General features: G+C 35.5%; 1 protein-coding gene across 1 annotated transcript; it reads right to left on the bottom strand.

The window, feature by feature from the left end:
- Positions 1–1,453: 1,453 nt before the first annotated feature.
- On the bottom strand, positions 1,454–2,249 carry LOC111881240 (ethylene-response factor C3). Its single transcript, XM_023877657.3, has one exon. The coding sequence runs from the start codon at positions 2,195–2,197 to the stop codon at positions 1,553–1,555; it is 645 nt and encodes a 214-aa protein (XP_023733425.1). The 5' UTR covers positions 2,198–2,249; the 3' UTR covers positions 1,454–1,552.
- Between the last annotated feature and the right edge of the window lie 15,757 nt (positions 2,250–18,006).

The following is an 18,006-nucleotide window of genomic DNA, read 5'->3' as shown; positions in this document are numbered from 1 at the left end:
TGGTTGGATCCAAAAATAATATATTAATAATTTTGAATTTAATCAAACAAAATATAGTTAATAAAAAAAAGATATTATGGTCATTTTGTTTATAAAAAAATGTTACAAGACTCAAAAACATTTGCCAAAATTGTAAGAGAAATTTTTTGGCAGCAAAACATTAAAAAAATAAAATAAAATAAAATATTTAATAAATAACTATACTTACCGACAAAAAATGTAATTTACTTTTTATTTTATTTTCTTATATTCATATGGTGGGGCATTGACATGGATGGGTTAGTTATAATGTGGTAACGTAGGACCATATTAAACAAAAAATATTTATTCATGTTGATATAAAAATAATGCAATACAGTTATGAATTATTACATTATTATACAAAAGTACAATTTTGATTGGTTATTGGTTGAAATTTTACGCTTATACTTATAACAGATTATTTCACTACATATGTGTAAAAAGTAATTAACTTATATTACATTCTATTTCTAACCATTGTAATAGACACTAGAGGAGACAACAATGAACTTTAGCTTTGAGCTATACAAAAGTTTTATATCTAAAAACTACTACAATTAGTATTTAAGAAAATAGATTTTAACAATTTGAATTAAATATAATTTAAAATAAACAAGTCATGTTCATAATTTTGGTAATTATCTTATAGAATTAAATATAAATACAGTTTAATAATTTTAATGTCTTTATTTTAAACAACAATATCACCGGATTTTATAATTTATTAATCTTCAATCTTTATCTAACAAAATGATAAATATTATTATATGAATTCATAAACCAAAATTAATATCACAATAATCTCTTTTCTTTTAGAACGCCAAAACATTTATAATATATACAAAAAAATGTTTGGTATTACAAAATTGAAAAGTGTTATTCACTTTATTTGTAAACAATATGTCATTTATTAATATGCACCAATTGTCAAATTGAGAAGCATAACATGTGCATTTGGTATTAAATTTTGATGATTTTTAACTTTTTGATAATTAAGTTTAAAAAAAGTAATTTATGATAATGATATTCCAATTTACTTTATATCCATGTATTCTTTTATGTAATTTTTATATATTTTAAAAGTTTTCAATTACTTGTGTCGAACATTATTATATAAATAAAAACTATAAATTTCAACTTTTAGCTACCAATTACCAACTTTTCGGTTATTTTTATAGAACTAAGTAGTTTATAAAAGTGATTTTTTTATAATAATTTTACACCAAACCAAATTGTAGTTTTTTAGTAACTTAAACAAATAAAAAGTATTAAACATTTTTAATATTTTTTTTATTTATCTTTTTATCCATATGACATGACAAATGTTATTTTTTGATAAAATTAATAATAATTTAAAATTTTGTTATTATTTTATAGGGATAAAAAGATAACTTATAAGAAAAATAAAGGATATTTAATTTCTAAAAAAAATGTTTTTACCTTAAGAAAACCAACCAAATCAACCTGTTGGAATGTAAGAAAATTTCTACAAAAATCGAGAAACATACTAACAAAGAAAGGGTTGATTTAATTAAAGTTGTGGTGTTGATGATTCACCAAGAAGAAGTAGCGACTCTAAATAATCGACACCCAAATCCTCTAAAACTACGGTAGATTTTTGCTCCGGCAGATTCATAGCCACCGCTTTCTTCTTTCCGGCCACCGTTTTTTTCCTCAAGCAGTGTCTCTTCTTGAGTGTCATAACAGGGGAACACCCTTCTTCTAATCCATATTTCATCTCCTGCAACGATTTCTCAACTCTCTCCACCGGAAAATTCAGCACCGCCAGTGGCCCTCTAGTCGAAAATGCCGCTTGATCATATGCCATGGCCGCCGCCTCCGCTGTATCAAATGTTCCCAGCCATACCCGGATTCCGTTCCTGGTGGAATCCCTTATCTCCGCTGCGAACTTCCCCCATGGCCGCTTCCTCACACCTCGATACGACTTCATCTTCTCCGGCTCATAAGTGACAACCTCTTCCTTCATTGCTGAGGAGTTTAATTTCGGAAACTCTGCACTCTCCACCGCTGCCAACATATCAGGGAGGAACATGTCGTCGGATTCGAATTGATTGAAAGGGTGAGCATTGTGTTGGAAAAGAAGTTCGTCCCACGAACATGAAGTTTCCGGTGAGTAGTCTGAGGTCTGGAATTCGTATTGAGTGAAAGTAGCCATGAACGGTGGTGGTGGAGGAATGACTAAAACAGAGGCCGTCGTGGCCCATATATACCGGTCAAAACAAGTATAATATATTCAAGAAATTATTGTTTTTAGTTTTTAGTTTTTAGTTTTTAATTACAAACTTTTTAATTATATTTTAAAACTGGATTAATTCAATTAATGTAGATTAGTTGTTTGAAGACGCTCTGTGATTGGGTGGTTAAGAAAAGGCACGTGACACCAGATGACGCATGGCGGCTGGTCCAACTCCAGATGGTATGTATTTTAAAAAGGCCTGCCAACGTGGACGTAATTAGGCAGGTCAGCATGACAAGTGGGATGGGAATTTCTTTAGATATTATTTCTGGTCATGAAAAAGAGATCGATTGGAAAACAAATCCAAGTTGGAAAAAAAAAAATCAGAAAATATTATTAAATGATTTTTAAAAAATAAAAAGGAAATTAAAAAAAATCTTATAAACTATTAAATATTTTTTTTAAATATAACATAAATGAATTTGGAAAAAAAAATTAATTTAAAACGAATTCATTACAAAAATTTCATGGTATGAACGAGTCGTACATACACCCTAGTACATGTTCCTCGACGTTGAGGGCATCCCCGAAGCGCGGGGGATTTTGTGACATTTCTAATTTAATGGGTTATTATGACTTTTATGTTGGTAAGAGTGATTTGTTTAATTTCTTCAAGGTGTTGTTTTGAATAAGAGGTTTTTTATTTGACATAATTGAAAACCTCTTGTAATTAGAAATACAAGTTGCTTTTTTTTTTGGTAACTTTCCAAAAAATCAAAAGATAAATTTTGATTTATAAAATGAGAAATTAAATATCCTTTTACTTTTTGATCATATCAATCCTCCTACTCATTTAAATGATGACATGTGTCATATTAGTATCCTAAAATAACATTAAATCTCATTAAATGGACATTAAATGTTACACATGTCACAATTTCATTGGGTAGGAGGATATGTAGGAACAAAAAGTAGGAGAATATTTAATTTCTTAACCATTTAAAACATTTATCTCAAAAACCTCTGAGTGACATTTGCTTGATTGAAACCATATATTATCATAATTAAATTATAAAACTGGGGAAACGAATATCTTTGATGCATATGTACAATTATGCTGAACTTTTCTCTCGAAAAAACCTAGAAAACATTTAAAAGTCCTAAACATCCCCAGAAGTAACCCTAATGGTTTAGTTTTCCATACAATTCACAAAACAAACAACTTGAAGAAAAACAATAGAATTCATACTAAAATTCATAAAACAACTTGAAATTATAAAACTAATGAAGCCTAGTGATCAACCAGGTATGAAATGATGAAACCTTGAGGAAGAAGTAACCAAATGTGGAACTTGAAGAAGATTCATCGGTTGAACGACTTCAATTGTTGAATGATGATGAACTTGGTGATTTGAAGCCTCAGATTCGAAAATTGATTATCAAAATGTGTTTGGAGAAGGTTTAAATGTGTTTGGAACCCTCCAAAATTGTGAAAAATCGCAGGGTAGAAGTTCTTTTACGATTAGGGTTTAGTCCCCTTTAAATAAGTGCTGAAAAACTAATTGTCGGAGCAATTTTCTGCATCAACGTCCTAGTATGCGTCTTAGACGTTTTGTAGGACGTCTAGGCATTCTTTGTGACGTTTTACATGCCTTCTGTCATTCTTCATTTGCACTGAAAAAGTGTGTAAAACAGATTGGCGTCCTAGGGGGTTGTCCTTGACGTATGGAGGGCGTACGTCGTCTTCAGTGCCCTTTTGGCAATGAAAACGGAAGAATTAACAGAAACGTAAAACATAAAAGTTTTAGGAAATTTTGTCTGGCTTCCAAAACTTCTTCAATCAGGTCAATCGGAGGTCCAGATCTTGAGATATGACAAAAACATTGACGAGCGGTCGAATCTCCTAGCACCATTTTTCTTCATAACTTTGTGCAATTCGTCCCCTATGCTTGTTAACTTCCTTTTGCTCGTTTTCCTTGTAGGTTCCGCCCACTTTTAATCATATATGATTACATGCACATAAAATTCAACATTCCATCAAAGTAGTGCCATTCTTGGGCAATCATATGTCAATTCAACACATTTAGCACAATTTATTGTGCTATAAATATAGAACGATTAAACCTCCCCAACTTTATTCCAAATTCGTCCCGAGATTAGCCTGAAATAATCAGCGTAGTCTTACTCTCTTATCCTAAGAAAAACTCACTAGAATCACGAATTCCGTACACCTTATCAAAACATATTAAATAAGCATGATATATCGATTTTGTGGATTATTAGTTGTTTATCTGGACTTTTAAACTCAAAATACATGTTATGTTTATTTTACTTTTTTGTTTGAAACCCTCCACTTTTTGAAACCTTTCCAATAATCAACCTTGTGAGTAATTAGTTGAACTCATTGCCAAAGTCCTGTTTTCAAGGTTCACTAACATAATTAGCACGATCGGTAACGCTTAATGGACCAACCCATACACTCCCGCTATCAAGGGGTCATATATTGTTTCACATACTGTCTTCCACTTGAACTTTTCTTCATATTTATCTTGATTGTGCATTCTTCAAGTTCTTTGATGTCTTCTTCAGATTTGATCATCTTTGTATTTGACTTGAACTTGAATATAGATACTTAGAAGTTCTTCAATGTCTTCTAATGCTTTTTGGTTGTGTGAAAACAATAATAGTCCTCTCCTAACCCCAAAGGCACAGGAATAAGTAAGACCAAGTACTCATAGCATGATGACACATATTGTTCAGTTGGATCCTCAATTGAAAGATTGTAGGCTCGAGCCAAAAACTTTTTTTTTCAAACTTGGGTATTTCACATAACAATTTATATATATATATATATATATATATATATATATATATATATATATATATATATATATATATATATATATATTCCAAACCGGCATAGCAACCCACAAAATCAACATTAATTATATATAATGATTCAATGTATGAAATTCCTATAATTTTCCATCTTGATAAGTTAAATTCAAGACATAGAGAAGCTACCCACTAACCACAAATTTCATAGAAGTCAAACACGATGGAATTAGATAATTAAGGGAGAGTTTAAAGTATAATACATTCATTCCAAATTGATTATCCACATAAATGTTATCAAAAATATGGCAAAAAAAACATAAATGAGTAGGACGACACACCTGATAGTACCAATGGTAGACGCGATTTTGATTTCCAAAAGCTTCACTAATTGGAGGCAATTGTATAATGCTTTGTTATGCCCGAATGAAACCAAAAAAATAGATTTTTTTTCACTTTTTCTTCAATCCTTAGTTTTCTTTGTTATGTACACCACTCCCCAACTTTAAGTCTTGCATCGTCCCCGATGCATCAAAAGATAAAGACCTAAAACAATAAGAAAAAAACTACAAGCACAAAAATCAAATCAAATATTGTAACACCTATCCTATGTGTCATTTAATTTGTCAAATTTTTAGGGTTTTATGCTTGGACTCGGCGAGTTGGGGTGCTCCAACTCGTCGAGTAAAGTCATTTATGAGGACGCAGGACTCGACGAGTTGGAAGGCCCCGACTCGACGAGTAGGCACTGTAACAAGAAACCCTAATTTTCAGGGGTTTGTACCCTATTTAAAGAAATTATGGCTCATTTACAGCCTCTTCCATCGTTCCTACAGCTAGAGAAACCCTAGTTTGAGCCTTGCACCTTCTTGAGAGAGAAAGAGAGATTTTTTAGAGTGATTTTTGGTGTGATTGTGAAGATTTTGGAGCGTGAATGAGAATGAGAAAACAGGGAAGTAGTAGATCCGACATCCACCCTGTATTGGTGACCATATTGAGGTATAAAGTCACTATATTGACCTTTAGTTGCTTAGATCTCTTTTCTTGGATGTAAATGGTCACTTTTGGTGCCAAAAGGGTGTCATCTTCGGATCTGGACTTGTCACAAGGATATGGTTCCAGATTTGGACTCCTTTAGGTCTTCAATGACATAAAGTTGCTCACTTTATTCGGCTTAGGCCCTTTCCATGCATTAAGACCTTGTAGGGACCTTAGTTTTGGTGTTTTAGCCTTGTGAGGCCTTGCATGCACGTAAAGTTTGCAACTTTACGTGGTAACTACACTGGGAGAAGTTGGATATGACGTTTAGGACCTTGGATCTCAGTAGAAAGGATTGAACACAAAAAGGACTGAAGGAACTCGTCGAGTCCCTTAGACAACTCAACGAGTCAAGTAGGGTTTACCCGTTTTTGAAATTCCGAGTGATTTATGTGAAGGATTGGGGTTTTCGGTCTTCATGGGTTGTCGGTCTTTTGGACATTGAGGAACTCGATGATTTACATAGGTAACTCGACGAGTTGAAGAGCTACTCCGGTAACTCGACGAGTTGGTGGATGCACTCGACGAGTTGAGGTCAACATTGATTGTTGACCTTGACTTTGACCAAAGACTAGGGTTGAATTTGAGGATAATTATGGTAATTCGGGATTGTGACAAGTCAGTTACATGATGATTATAAGTTGTTGAGTTGGAGCAGCATGTGGGATTTATCTGATCTTAGCTTGTCAGTTCAGCATTCACGAGAGGTGAGTCTCCTCACCATACCAATGGTTCTAAGGCACCAAGGCCAACCCATTTTGTGATATGTGGTACACTCATTGTTGTAGAGATATGTGGTATGATAGTTAGTTATGCTAGCTATGTATGTGATACTTGCATGGAAGACCATCGGGGGATCCCATGACACTTGAATGTAAGACAATGTGGGGGAGCCCATGGCTTTCCAAGTAAAGACCATGGGAGGATCCTATGGCACTTGGATGTAAGACCATGTGGGGGAGCCCATGGCTTTCCAACTAAAGACCATGGGGGAGCCCATGGAACTTAGGTGTAAGACCATGTGGGGGAGCCCATGGCATCCTGGAGTAAGACCTTGGGAGGAGCCCACGACATCCTTATATGTTTGTATGCATGGCTTATGTGGTAAATGTAGTTGTTGTAGCTAATATGATATGTGTTTATGTGGACTGTGTGTGGCATGTGCTCTGGGGAACTCACTAAGCATTAGCTTACAGTTTGTTGATTTGTTTCAGGTACTTCAGAGCCTAAGGGCAAGGGCAAGGCTTGATGGTGCGGCGTGCACTCTCCGACATTTGTTTTGATGACACTATGATGTTTTAAGTAAAATGTTAATGTTATGAATTTTGAAAATAGTGGTTATGTTACTTCGTGTTTTATGGGTATGCTCATAAACATAATCATCAATAGTACTGATTACAAACATGTCACCATTAATTGGAGGATCATTAGTAGGTCCAAACAAAAGAAATCTCACTTTATATTTTCCAAATATCATATCAATCGCACCTTCCTGACAACTAATATGAGAATAGACGATTGCCAAAAAGGATGATCAATGATTATATTTGTTTGTTTGTATTTGGCCACTTTTTTAGAATCAATTACTAGAAGCTTTGGTTCAAGTTTTTTAAAAGTTGTTGGGTAAGGGGTGGTATTAGCCTCCACAGACCCCTCGTCAACTTTGGTCACTTGTGACACATGAAACTCTTCATTATACTTTTCCTTTTCGATTACAACTTCTTTTATTTCAATTATTCTTTCAGTATTATTGTCATATAAAGGCACATAATCCTCCGCCACAACCTTAAGTTCGGCTGGTGTAGGATTATGCACTTTGTTATCAAAATATTTATCACTACATAATATTGTTACCTCATTATCTTGTGTAGTGTATGAAAAATTGCCCGATGGTTGTTGATTTAGCTTCTTTCTTATTTGTTCAATTTGTCTTTCAAGCGTAGAAATTGATTTGGAGTTTTCTTCCTCCTTGTATAAGGTTTCATTCAACATGTCCAACATTTGATCCAACTTCTTGTTGAATGAAGATTTGTCTGGTTCTTGGTTGTCTGGCAAACAACATGATTCATGGTGATGGCTTTGAGCCAAATTTCCAGTCCACCAACAATCATCATCATATCGATCATCGTAAGGATCATCATTATATGAATCATTGTATGAATCGTTATAGTATTGATATTGGCCCGAATTTTCGTTCCCCAACCACATATATTGATTCATGTAAGTGTATTCCTCCATTCACGACTATCCTTACAAATAAAACAATAAAAGAGTGAAAATTTTGAACTAAAAATAAAACAAAACAAAAAATGAAAAAAATAAAAAAAATGTAATGACTACTTCAACACAATAGTTTAAGCGCACAATCTCCTCGGCAACGACGCCAAATTTTGATCAAGGTCGTTGTCTCAATAAAAATAAACCAACTAACCTACGTAGATAGTGGAAGTCGGGTTGAATCCACAAGGAGTTCGTGGTCAAACTATGTGTCAAAATAGTCATTGGAAAATAGATTACTTGTAATTGTGACGAACTCGTTTAAACAAAGATTAACCATAAATACTTGAAACTTTATTAATTAAAACAAAACTTTAAATGAGAAAACTAAGGTACTCCCGGTTCAGTTGTCGGACAATTCAGATTCACACACTTTCTTCCCTAAAATCCTAGTTCAGTTACTTAGATGTAATCCTAAAATCCTAGTTCAGTTACTTAGATGTAATTGGGGTTTATGATCTTGCAATACATAATTTTGGGTATATAATATGTTCATTCAACTAGTTTTCTTACTCCATATTGTTGGATTAGGTGTCTAAGTCAATAACTACAATTGGTATGTACTTTATTTGATATGCAGCATGGTCATTTTAGGTTGCATTCACTCATACAACTTGACAGGATGACAAGTAGAGAGAGTAGGATTTATTATATGAATAATAAATTGGTACTCAAAAAGATTTTATTAATATATTACAAGATTAATATATTATTTCGAAATCATATTATTAATTAGTAACTAATCAGAAATTAATTTGATATTAATTTTGGGATTAAAGGAACCGATTAATAATGAAGGGGTGTTTTGCAAATCATTGATAGTTTTGAAACTGGGCCTAGTGACTTCTTGATGGTAGTGGATGAAATTTAGAGGTTGGTTTTACAAGATTTTGTCCAGGGCATCTTATGGAGGTCCATGGGTTGCTTTGGGCTTAAGTTAGGAAATAGGGTTTCCTTATTCAAGTCCAGCATCAAGACTAATCAACCTAGCCTTATACAAACCCTCTAAACCCTAAGGAAATCGTCCCTAAGCTTCTAAGAGTTGCCATGGCCAATTTTCCACTTCTCTCCAAGTCATTCTTTGTGTTAAGTGTTTGTGACTCCAATAGAGGTGCAACACTTGGGGCACTAAGCTTTCAAGAGTCAAGGTGTTCTTATTATTTATACATAACAAGTGAGGTAATGATCAAACCCTACTTTTATATGTATGAATTTCGAAATTATGTATGCTAGATCCAGGGTTTTGCTTTAGATAATTAATTTGCATGTATAACTTGAGAAAAAACCTGGATCCAAAGCATTAGGGTTGCATGTGCACCATAGGAATCTTGTAACGCTTAAAACCCATCACATATGTCTATTTGGATTAAGAACAATTATTGAATTGGCAATAAAGTGTGTTGTAACTACCTATTACAATATTAAGATTTAATATCACAAGTTGGAATAACACATGTGGATTCAAACAATTGTCTTTGTTCCTAAACTACTTGAACTTGGAACAATCGGTGAATTGACGATGCACTATTTAATTATGAAATCAAACAAATTCATACAACCCAATTTCAATCAATATTACCAAAATATTATCATATATTAACTAGAACCAAGTAATAATCAAGTGTGTTCATCCAAAAGTCCTAAACATCCCCGGAAGTAACCCTAATGGTTTAGTTTTCCATACAACTCACAAAACAAACAACTTGAAGAAAAACAATAGAATTCATACTAAAATTCATAAAACAATTTGAAATTATAAAAATAATGAAGCCTAATGATCAACCAAGTATGAAACGATGAAACCTTAAGGAAGAAGTAACCAAATGTGTAACTTGATGTAGATCCATCGGTTGAACGACTTCAATTGTTGAATGATGATGAACTTGGTGACTTGTAGCCTCAGATTCGGAAATTGATGATCAAAAATGTGTTTGAAGAAGATTTGAATGTGTTTGGAACCCTCCAAAACTGTGGAAAATTGCAAGGGAGAAGGTCTTTTACGATTAGGGTTTAGTCCCTTTAAATAGGTGCTAAAAAACTGATTTTCAGAGCAATTTTCCGCATCGGCATCCTAGTAGGCGTCTTTGTAACGTCCGTAGATCCGGGCTAGTCAATTTAGAGGTAATAGATGTCTAAAATGACTTTTCAACAAAAGATTATTCAGAATAAATAATCTCAACCAAGTTATAGTATATGTTACAAGGGTTCCGTACATATAAAGAACGCCAAAATCCGAGTTATAACAAAGAAGTTATGACCCGTCGAAGTTTCGTGACGAAACCGGCACAGCACCGGGAAGCATAGATAGTGAATTTACGATGGAGTGATATTCAGCCTTAGCGGTCTAAACAAAAGTCGTAGAATTCGTTAAACCGAAAGTGTCCATAAAAAGAACGCCCAAATCTGACTTCGTGTGAGGAAGTTATGATTTTTCGAAGTTTCGACTTAGCAGTGTACAGCCCGAAATCCGAATATTAGATCGAGTGGTTTTTAGCCAACTCAACCTAAACGAGAATCGAAGATGTCGTTAATTGTAGCTTACCGATAAAAAGACAGACGAAAACGGACGTCGGATGAAGAAGTTATGAATTTTTAACGGACCACTCGTGTCCCGGTCTGTTAAATAATATAAATTTTAAAATAAAGTCAAAATTAACCGACGGAGTCTAAACGAAAATTGTAGAGTACGTTCCCACCTTCGTGTAGATATAAAGAACGTAAAAAACAGAGCTCGTACGCAAAATTATGAATTTTTAAAGTTTAGAATCAAATTTGCAAAGCCTGTTGCTCGACTGATGACATGGCAAGATCCTAGCCATTGCTTGCTGATCACGCCTCGCTTCGGATGAAGGACATGTCACCCTTCGCTACGCCCAACGTCGGAGCTTGGAACGCACTGCGTACGCAATCCCTCCCTCGGTCCAGCTTAAGCCACGTCGCACCATCCGGAGCTTGCCGCCTGCTGACCTTATCCGAGACTACGCCCCGCGTAGTGTTGCTGAACGCCCAACGTAGGTCCGAACTTCGGCCTATGAAAGGGCTGCGAGACTGCCACCTTTTTCACGCCTTTCTTCACTCTCTCTCTAAATTTCTTTCTCTCTCTAGGGTTCCAACCCCTCCCCCCCCCCTAAACCCTAGGTAAAACCCCTTGCACCCAAGGGAAGCCCCGAGGCTCCCGGAGTCCCGAGAAAAGGGTCTTTCGATTTCGAAACGCTGCCCCAAACAAAGCCCGATTTTCTATAAAACCCGCTATAAGTGAGCTATGCCTATGCTATTTTTAATATAGTTTCTAATTAATTATAGTAACATCATTAGGACCTTAAAATAATTATTTGGGCTATTATTATGAGTTATATAGAGTGTTTTTTAACGCTTATATAATAATAATAAAAGCTAGACTATTAATTAGTCGCGGTTAACGTTAGACTAAACCCTAGTGGTATTGATACTAGGTTTTGTCGAGGGCAAATTATTTAGAGATAACGAAGCGTTGTTCGAGTACAGAGTCACCACCTTTCAAGTGAGTGCATAGTCCCTTTCATGAACATGATTTTAATACAAGTATTGATTGAATGTATTAAATATATGTTTATGTGCGAATTATTTGATGTTGTCTGAATTACGTGTTAAAGAACATACTCGGTTATTTATAATGATTTAGGTTAATGAGTAAACCTAAAATTTGTTATGAGGGTCATTGGGTAGTATCTCCTTATGAGTACGATTGAGATATATACGGGGAATAGAACCCTTAAACATGTCATTGATCCAAAAGCACAGATTAGACATAGTCATTCGTCCCTCATCCGAGAGTATGGATTGGACTCAGTCAACTGTCGTTAATCCGGGAGTATGGATTAAGACATAGTAAGTTGTCCTTGATCCGGGAGTATGGATTAAGACATAGTCAATTGTCCTTAGTCTGGGAGTATGGACAGGACATAGTCATTTGTCATTAATTCAGGAGTATGGATTTAGACACAGACCAATTGTCCCTCATCCGAGAGTATGGAATAGGTACAATCAAGGACTCGAGGGCATGGATTAGATCCGGAGTTAAAGGTAAAATTTAAGGTCCATGAGTAGGGATAGTCTCGTTGTGAGGATTGACGGGGTGAGGTAAGAGTCGATTATATATATGGGGAAATCGTATATTGTGTGAATTTTTATATATATGTTATAACACTGTGGGATTGAAATCCCTATGTACTCACCAGGTTTCCCAACCTGACCCACTCAGTTTATTTATATCACAGGTGTTGATATGAAGTCACATTACACTGAGAGATTAAGGATATATAAATCACTAGTGATAATGAATGTAAGTTCTGTTTATGCTTATGTTTCTGTATTGACGATGACATCCCAAATATTTTAAAATGAATAAAAATACATTTCCTCATAAATGCATTGATAATGTAACTAGCATGTTTTTCTAGGAACAAATTCCGCAACATTTTTTCTTAAAAGAGATACTCTGATTTTTATAAAGCATAAACAAAATCGGTCTTTTCTGGCCATGAAAATGGGGATGTCGCAGTCTTAGACGTTGTGTACGACGTCTAGGAATTCTTCATGACATTTTACATGTCTTCTGTCATCCTTCATTTTCACCGAAAAAGTGTGTAAAATAGATCGGCGTCCTAGGGGGCATCCTTGACGTCTCGATGGCGTCCTTCGTCTTCGGTGCTCCTTTTGGCAATGAAAACTGAAGAATTAACAGAAACGCAAAACATAAAAGTTGTAGGAAATTTTGTCTAGTTTCCAAAACTTCTTCAATCAGGTCAATCGGAGGTCCAAATCTTGAGATATGACAAAAACATTGACGAGTGATTAAATCTCCCAGCACCATTTTTCTTCATAACTTTGCTCAATTCGTCCCCTATGCTTGTTAACTTTCTTTTGCTCGTTTTCCTTGCAGGTTCCCCCCACTTTTAGTCATATATGATTACCTGCACATAAAATTCAACATTCCATCAATGTAGTGCCATTCTTGGGCAATCATATGTCAATTCAACACATTTACCACAATTTACTATGCTATAAATACAGAACGATCAATTACATATTCTAGGCAACTAGCCCTATCTGGTTACCCTGTCATTAACCACTTATCAATTAATCTATTTACTGGTCAATCATACATAACCCTAATAAATGGTCTTCCCTAGTTTCCCTAACCAAATATAACTCCTAACAGTATCATACAATCAACATGAAAGATCCTACCAGTCTAGCATACCAAGATACCAAGTGTTCTAACTACACATGCATAACAAGGAGTTATCTTAGTCGACTGGCATACTTGCACTATGAAAGTACCTCAATCCTACCATGCAAAGGATATGCATCTAGATACCTGGGATAATATTAAACACACTTAAACCGAAGAACTAAAGAAGCACAACAACACTCTCACCCCTTGAATCGATCAATCTTGCGAATTGACTAACACCAAAGAGATGAATCCTCAATAAACAACCCAAATCCTCAAAGTTTGAACCAAGGTCAAGCTGGTCAAAAGTCAACGGTCAACCACGACAATGTACAGACCTTTTGGCCACATTGTGGGCATGTCCAAACAAAACAGTCGACATGCAGGAGACCACCATGCAAGGCAGGCTCTAGGCCACGTCGTGGTTTCTAGTCAGAAGCCAAAATATTCATTAAACACTTAATCCTTACAGATCTAAGCCCAAAACTTCATATCTAGTTCTTCTCGTTGACTTAATGGTAGGCTCTAGGCCACGTCGTGGTTTCTAGTCAGAAGCCAAAATATTCATTAAACACTTAATCCTTACAAATCTAAGCCCAAAACTTCATATCTAGTTCTTCTCGTTGACTTAATGGATAAAGTTTCCAACTTTATCCATTAAGACCACACCATGAGGTAAGATTAAAAACCCTAAGTCCAAAATGTCATAAATCCTTCACAAAACATGCATGGATCCAAGGAAAATATCAAGCTACTAACTTTCTAACAAGAAAATGTCTATTAGACTATTCTTAGTGCTTAGAAGGAGCTAGAGTCATCTCAACTCCAAGCATACCACCAAAAAGGGACCAAAAGTAAAAAAAAATATACCATAGGCTATATCTAATAAACTAGAAGTAAATGTTGAAGCTTTATACTCACAATGGTACATAAATGAAGTCAATTTGCTAGATCTACACTTAAGCTCTTCACCAAAACACTTTGTAAGCAACTTGATCTTTTAACATCCATAAAAATTTTAATATTTTGAAAATTTTACATAAATCCAAAAACCATCAATGTGTAAAAATTGTTTTCAAAATAAGTTCGACATCAGAGAAATCCAAAAAATCACGAAACAAAATATGAGGAGGTGCACGATCACTTATTCGCCTTCCCGCGATCCTTTGAGGTACCTGAAACATAATCTGAAACTGTAAGCCCGAAGCTTAGTGAGTTCCTCCCAAAATACCAACATAAATACCAAAGCAAAATAATATCACAAAGAGCATGCATTCAAAGCCTTCAGTGTGACTGGAATGCCCCATCGGCCTACAGTCTATCTGGTACGCTTACAGAACCTACAACATGATTGGTATGCCACCTCGGGCTTTCTGCCTATCTGGAACGTTCTCCGGACCTTCGGCCTGACTGGTACGCCCCTTTAGCCTTCATTATATCTGGGACGCCCTGGGTCAGTTGGCCTTCAGCATAAACCAGGTCTGCGTCAACCCAACCGCACATAGCATGTCGACATATACATAACAATTAAACATATAACCAGTCAATTAGACAAACAGACAGATCTTACAGATCACTAAGCATAGCATTATGCAATACTCAGTCATGAAATAATCAAGATAACAATCCAAAAGGACCGACCTTGGTGCCTTCGACCCAACAAGTACAGTGAGGAACACTCACCTCACAAGTAGTGTTGAACCGGTAAAACCCAACTCCAAAACTCAGCTTTGGACTCAAATGCCTACAACCACCATGTGACCATTTCTATCAAAACCATGAAATACCTAAAATGCCCTCAAAGTCAAACATGGTCAAAGTCAAAGTCAACGGTCAAGGTTAACAGTCCATGTTGACCCAACTCATCGAGAGCACCTACTAACTCGTTGAGTTCCTATAGTACCCAGAGAAGCGGGAAAACCCTAGCCAAATCACTGAGTTGGCTGGAAAAACTCGTCGAGTTTTCCCTGCTTAACACATTCAGTCCTTATTCATCAAGTCTATCGCTTTAAAATGAAGATTTGATACCCAAGAGCTGGAAAACCACGTAAAGTTGCTAACTTTATGTCCATGCATGTCACCAAGAGGTTCCAAAACTCAAGGAAGGCTTAATAAGGGACCTAAAGTATGAAGGAGGCCTATAACTTGATACAACTTCAAACTTTAAGTCTAATGAGGCCACAAAACATCAAGATTTGAAGTGATAACTTCATAAAATACTCAACCCATGAACAATCCTAAAAATGAGCCAAATGTGACAATAAACTTCCAAGGAAGAGATCTAAGCAATAGATAAGCAACGAGTCGACTTTTTACCTCAAAATGACTACAACAAATGAGTACGTTCTGGATCTATAGCCATCCTTTCAATCAAGCCACCTCAATCTTCAATCTCCTTTAAAAGAACACCAAGAAATCATTCTTCAAGATCACACACACTCAAATATGGGAGAGGATGCACGAACTAGGGTTTTTCTGGACAAAGGAGACTAATAAGGAGGCCACCAAAAGGGTATAAGGCCTTTAAATAGGGTACAACACCCGAAAAATTAGGGTTTCTTAATCAACCACCAACTCGTCAAGTTGGTCCAAAAATATGTGCGGCCCAAAAGCCTTCAACACGTCGAGTTGAGGCCATCAACTTGACGATTTCCAAGGGGAATTTGCCGTTTAACGAATAAATCTCATACCTGAAATTCGGGATGTTACAATATTCAAGCTCCATACCAAAACATGAGAAATAAGCCCTCAAGTAGCCAATAACACCAAGAAAACCTCTAGAACACTCAATGGGGCTAGGGTTTCGAGATAGGAGGGTGAAGGCTGAAGAGAATGACCTAAATGTAACGCGTGTGTTTCCTGTTAGATTATTCATAATTGATAATCACTTTGATCAACTATTGTAATCTTTATATGAATGAATAAGAAGGAATTACTCATATATTTATGTGCTTATGTGTTTTATATGATATTTTATGTGAATTATATATGTATTTACTAATAAAATAAATAAGATAAAAATACGCGTAAAAAATAAAGATTATTTAAGATAAATAATCTTAACCAAGTAGTAGTATTCAAGGATTACGTACATATAAATAACGCTAAAATCTGATTTCATATGAAAAAGTTATGTTTCTTCAAAGTTTTGCGACCGACATGACTCTCCGTATTGTAAAAATATATTTTTGATAAATTACTTTCTAGCCTAAGTGATCTTAGCAAAAGTCATAGTAGTCATTTAAACCAAGAGCATGGATATAAAGAACGTCCAAATCTGACTTCGTGAGAGGAAGTTATGATTTTTCAAAGTTTTAGCGTAGCAGTGCGCGCACATAAATCAAAATTCTAATCGGTTGATTGTTAGCCGAAACAATCTAAACGGGAATTAAAGATCTCCTAAATATGAATCCGTCGATAAAAAGACAGTCAAGAACAAAGTTCGTATGAAGAACTTATGAATTCCGCACGGACATTAACAGTCTAAACCGATCAAAATAGGAATTTTTGTTAGATCAAGAATTAGACATTGAGACCTTAATGAAAGTTGTAGAACTCGTCAAAGGATTTCGTAGATATAAATAACGTCGAAAATGGAGCTCATATGCAAAAGTTATGGTCATTAGAAGATTTCAGGAAAATACATGTGCTGATGAAGTGGCATCATCGGAGTGTGTCACGTGTCAAGCTGGCTGCCCACTCCTTCAAGATCCAAGACGATGTGGCACGTTTTGGAGATGACACGTGGCGCCATAAAAATGTGACATGTGACGACATTCTAGAAGCAATGACGTGGATGAACGGCAAAGCGACACGTGATAAGCGACCTGTGGAACCAGCGAGGTCAGAGTGTGCAATGTGCTCCCCTAAATGCGCGACACACATATCTTTTTTTGGCTATAAATACTCGTCTTCGTATATGCTTCAATCTTCATGCCCTTACAAGCCTTCTCTCTCGAGCATTTGAGCCTTTTCCCCTTGTTTTAGTCTTCGGCAAAGCCCTGCGATCCCTAAAGTAGTGGAATCTTCTAAATTTTGTCAGGAAGAACCTCTGTAAGTTAAGCTACACTCTAGTCTTTTCAGTGTAACTTATATTTATAGTCATAAGTTGTTATTATGACCTATAAATAAGATTTATCAATAATTCAAATTCGTTATACTAATTGATGTACTTACGGGAGAAGTGTCTAGAATGGTCATGTTGGCTTGGTTGTTGGATTTCAAAAAGGCTATACGCCGAAATGGTCTTGCCTCCTAACTTTCCTGCCTAGTTGATCTTTATTTGATAGAGCTCTCAATATTCGTTAGGATTATTGAGGAATCTAAACCCTTAGGATAATAGTTCAATAACATATGAAATTAGACTAAGACTTAGTGTTATTTATATCTAGGTCTTTTGGAAAAGGTGTGAGGTGAAGCTCTA

This window comes from Lactuca sativa, chromosome 9 (assembly GCF_002870075.4).
Source record: "Lactuca sativa cultivar Salinas chromosome 9, Lsat_Salinas_v11, whole genome shotgun sequence".
NCBI lineage: Eukaryota > Viridiplantae > Streptophyta > Magnoliopsida > Asterales > Asteraceae > Lactuca > Lactuca sativa.
The sequence above is the reverse complement of the archived record's forward strand: the minus strand, read 5'-3'. Positions and strand labels throughout refer to the sequence as shown.

Bases quoted from the DNA above. Each gene is read 5' to 3' on its own strand.
- LOC111881240 (XM_023877657.3), bottom strand. From the start codon at position 2,197: ATGGCTACTTTCACTCAATACGAATTCCAGACCTCAGACTACTCACCG.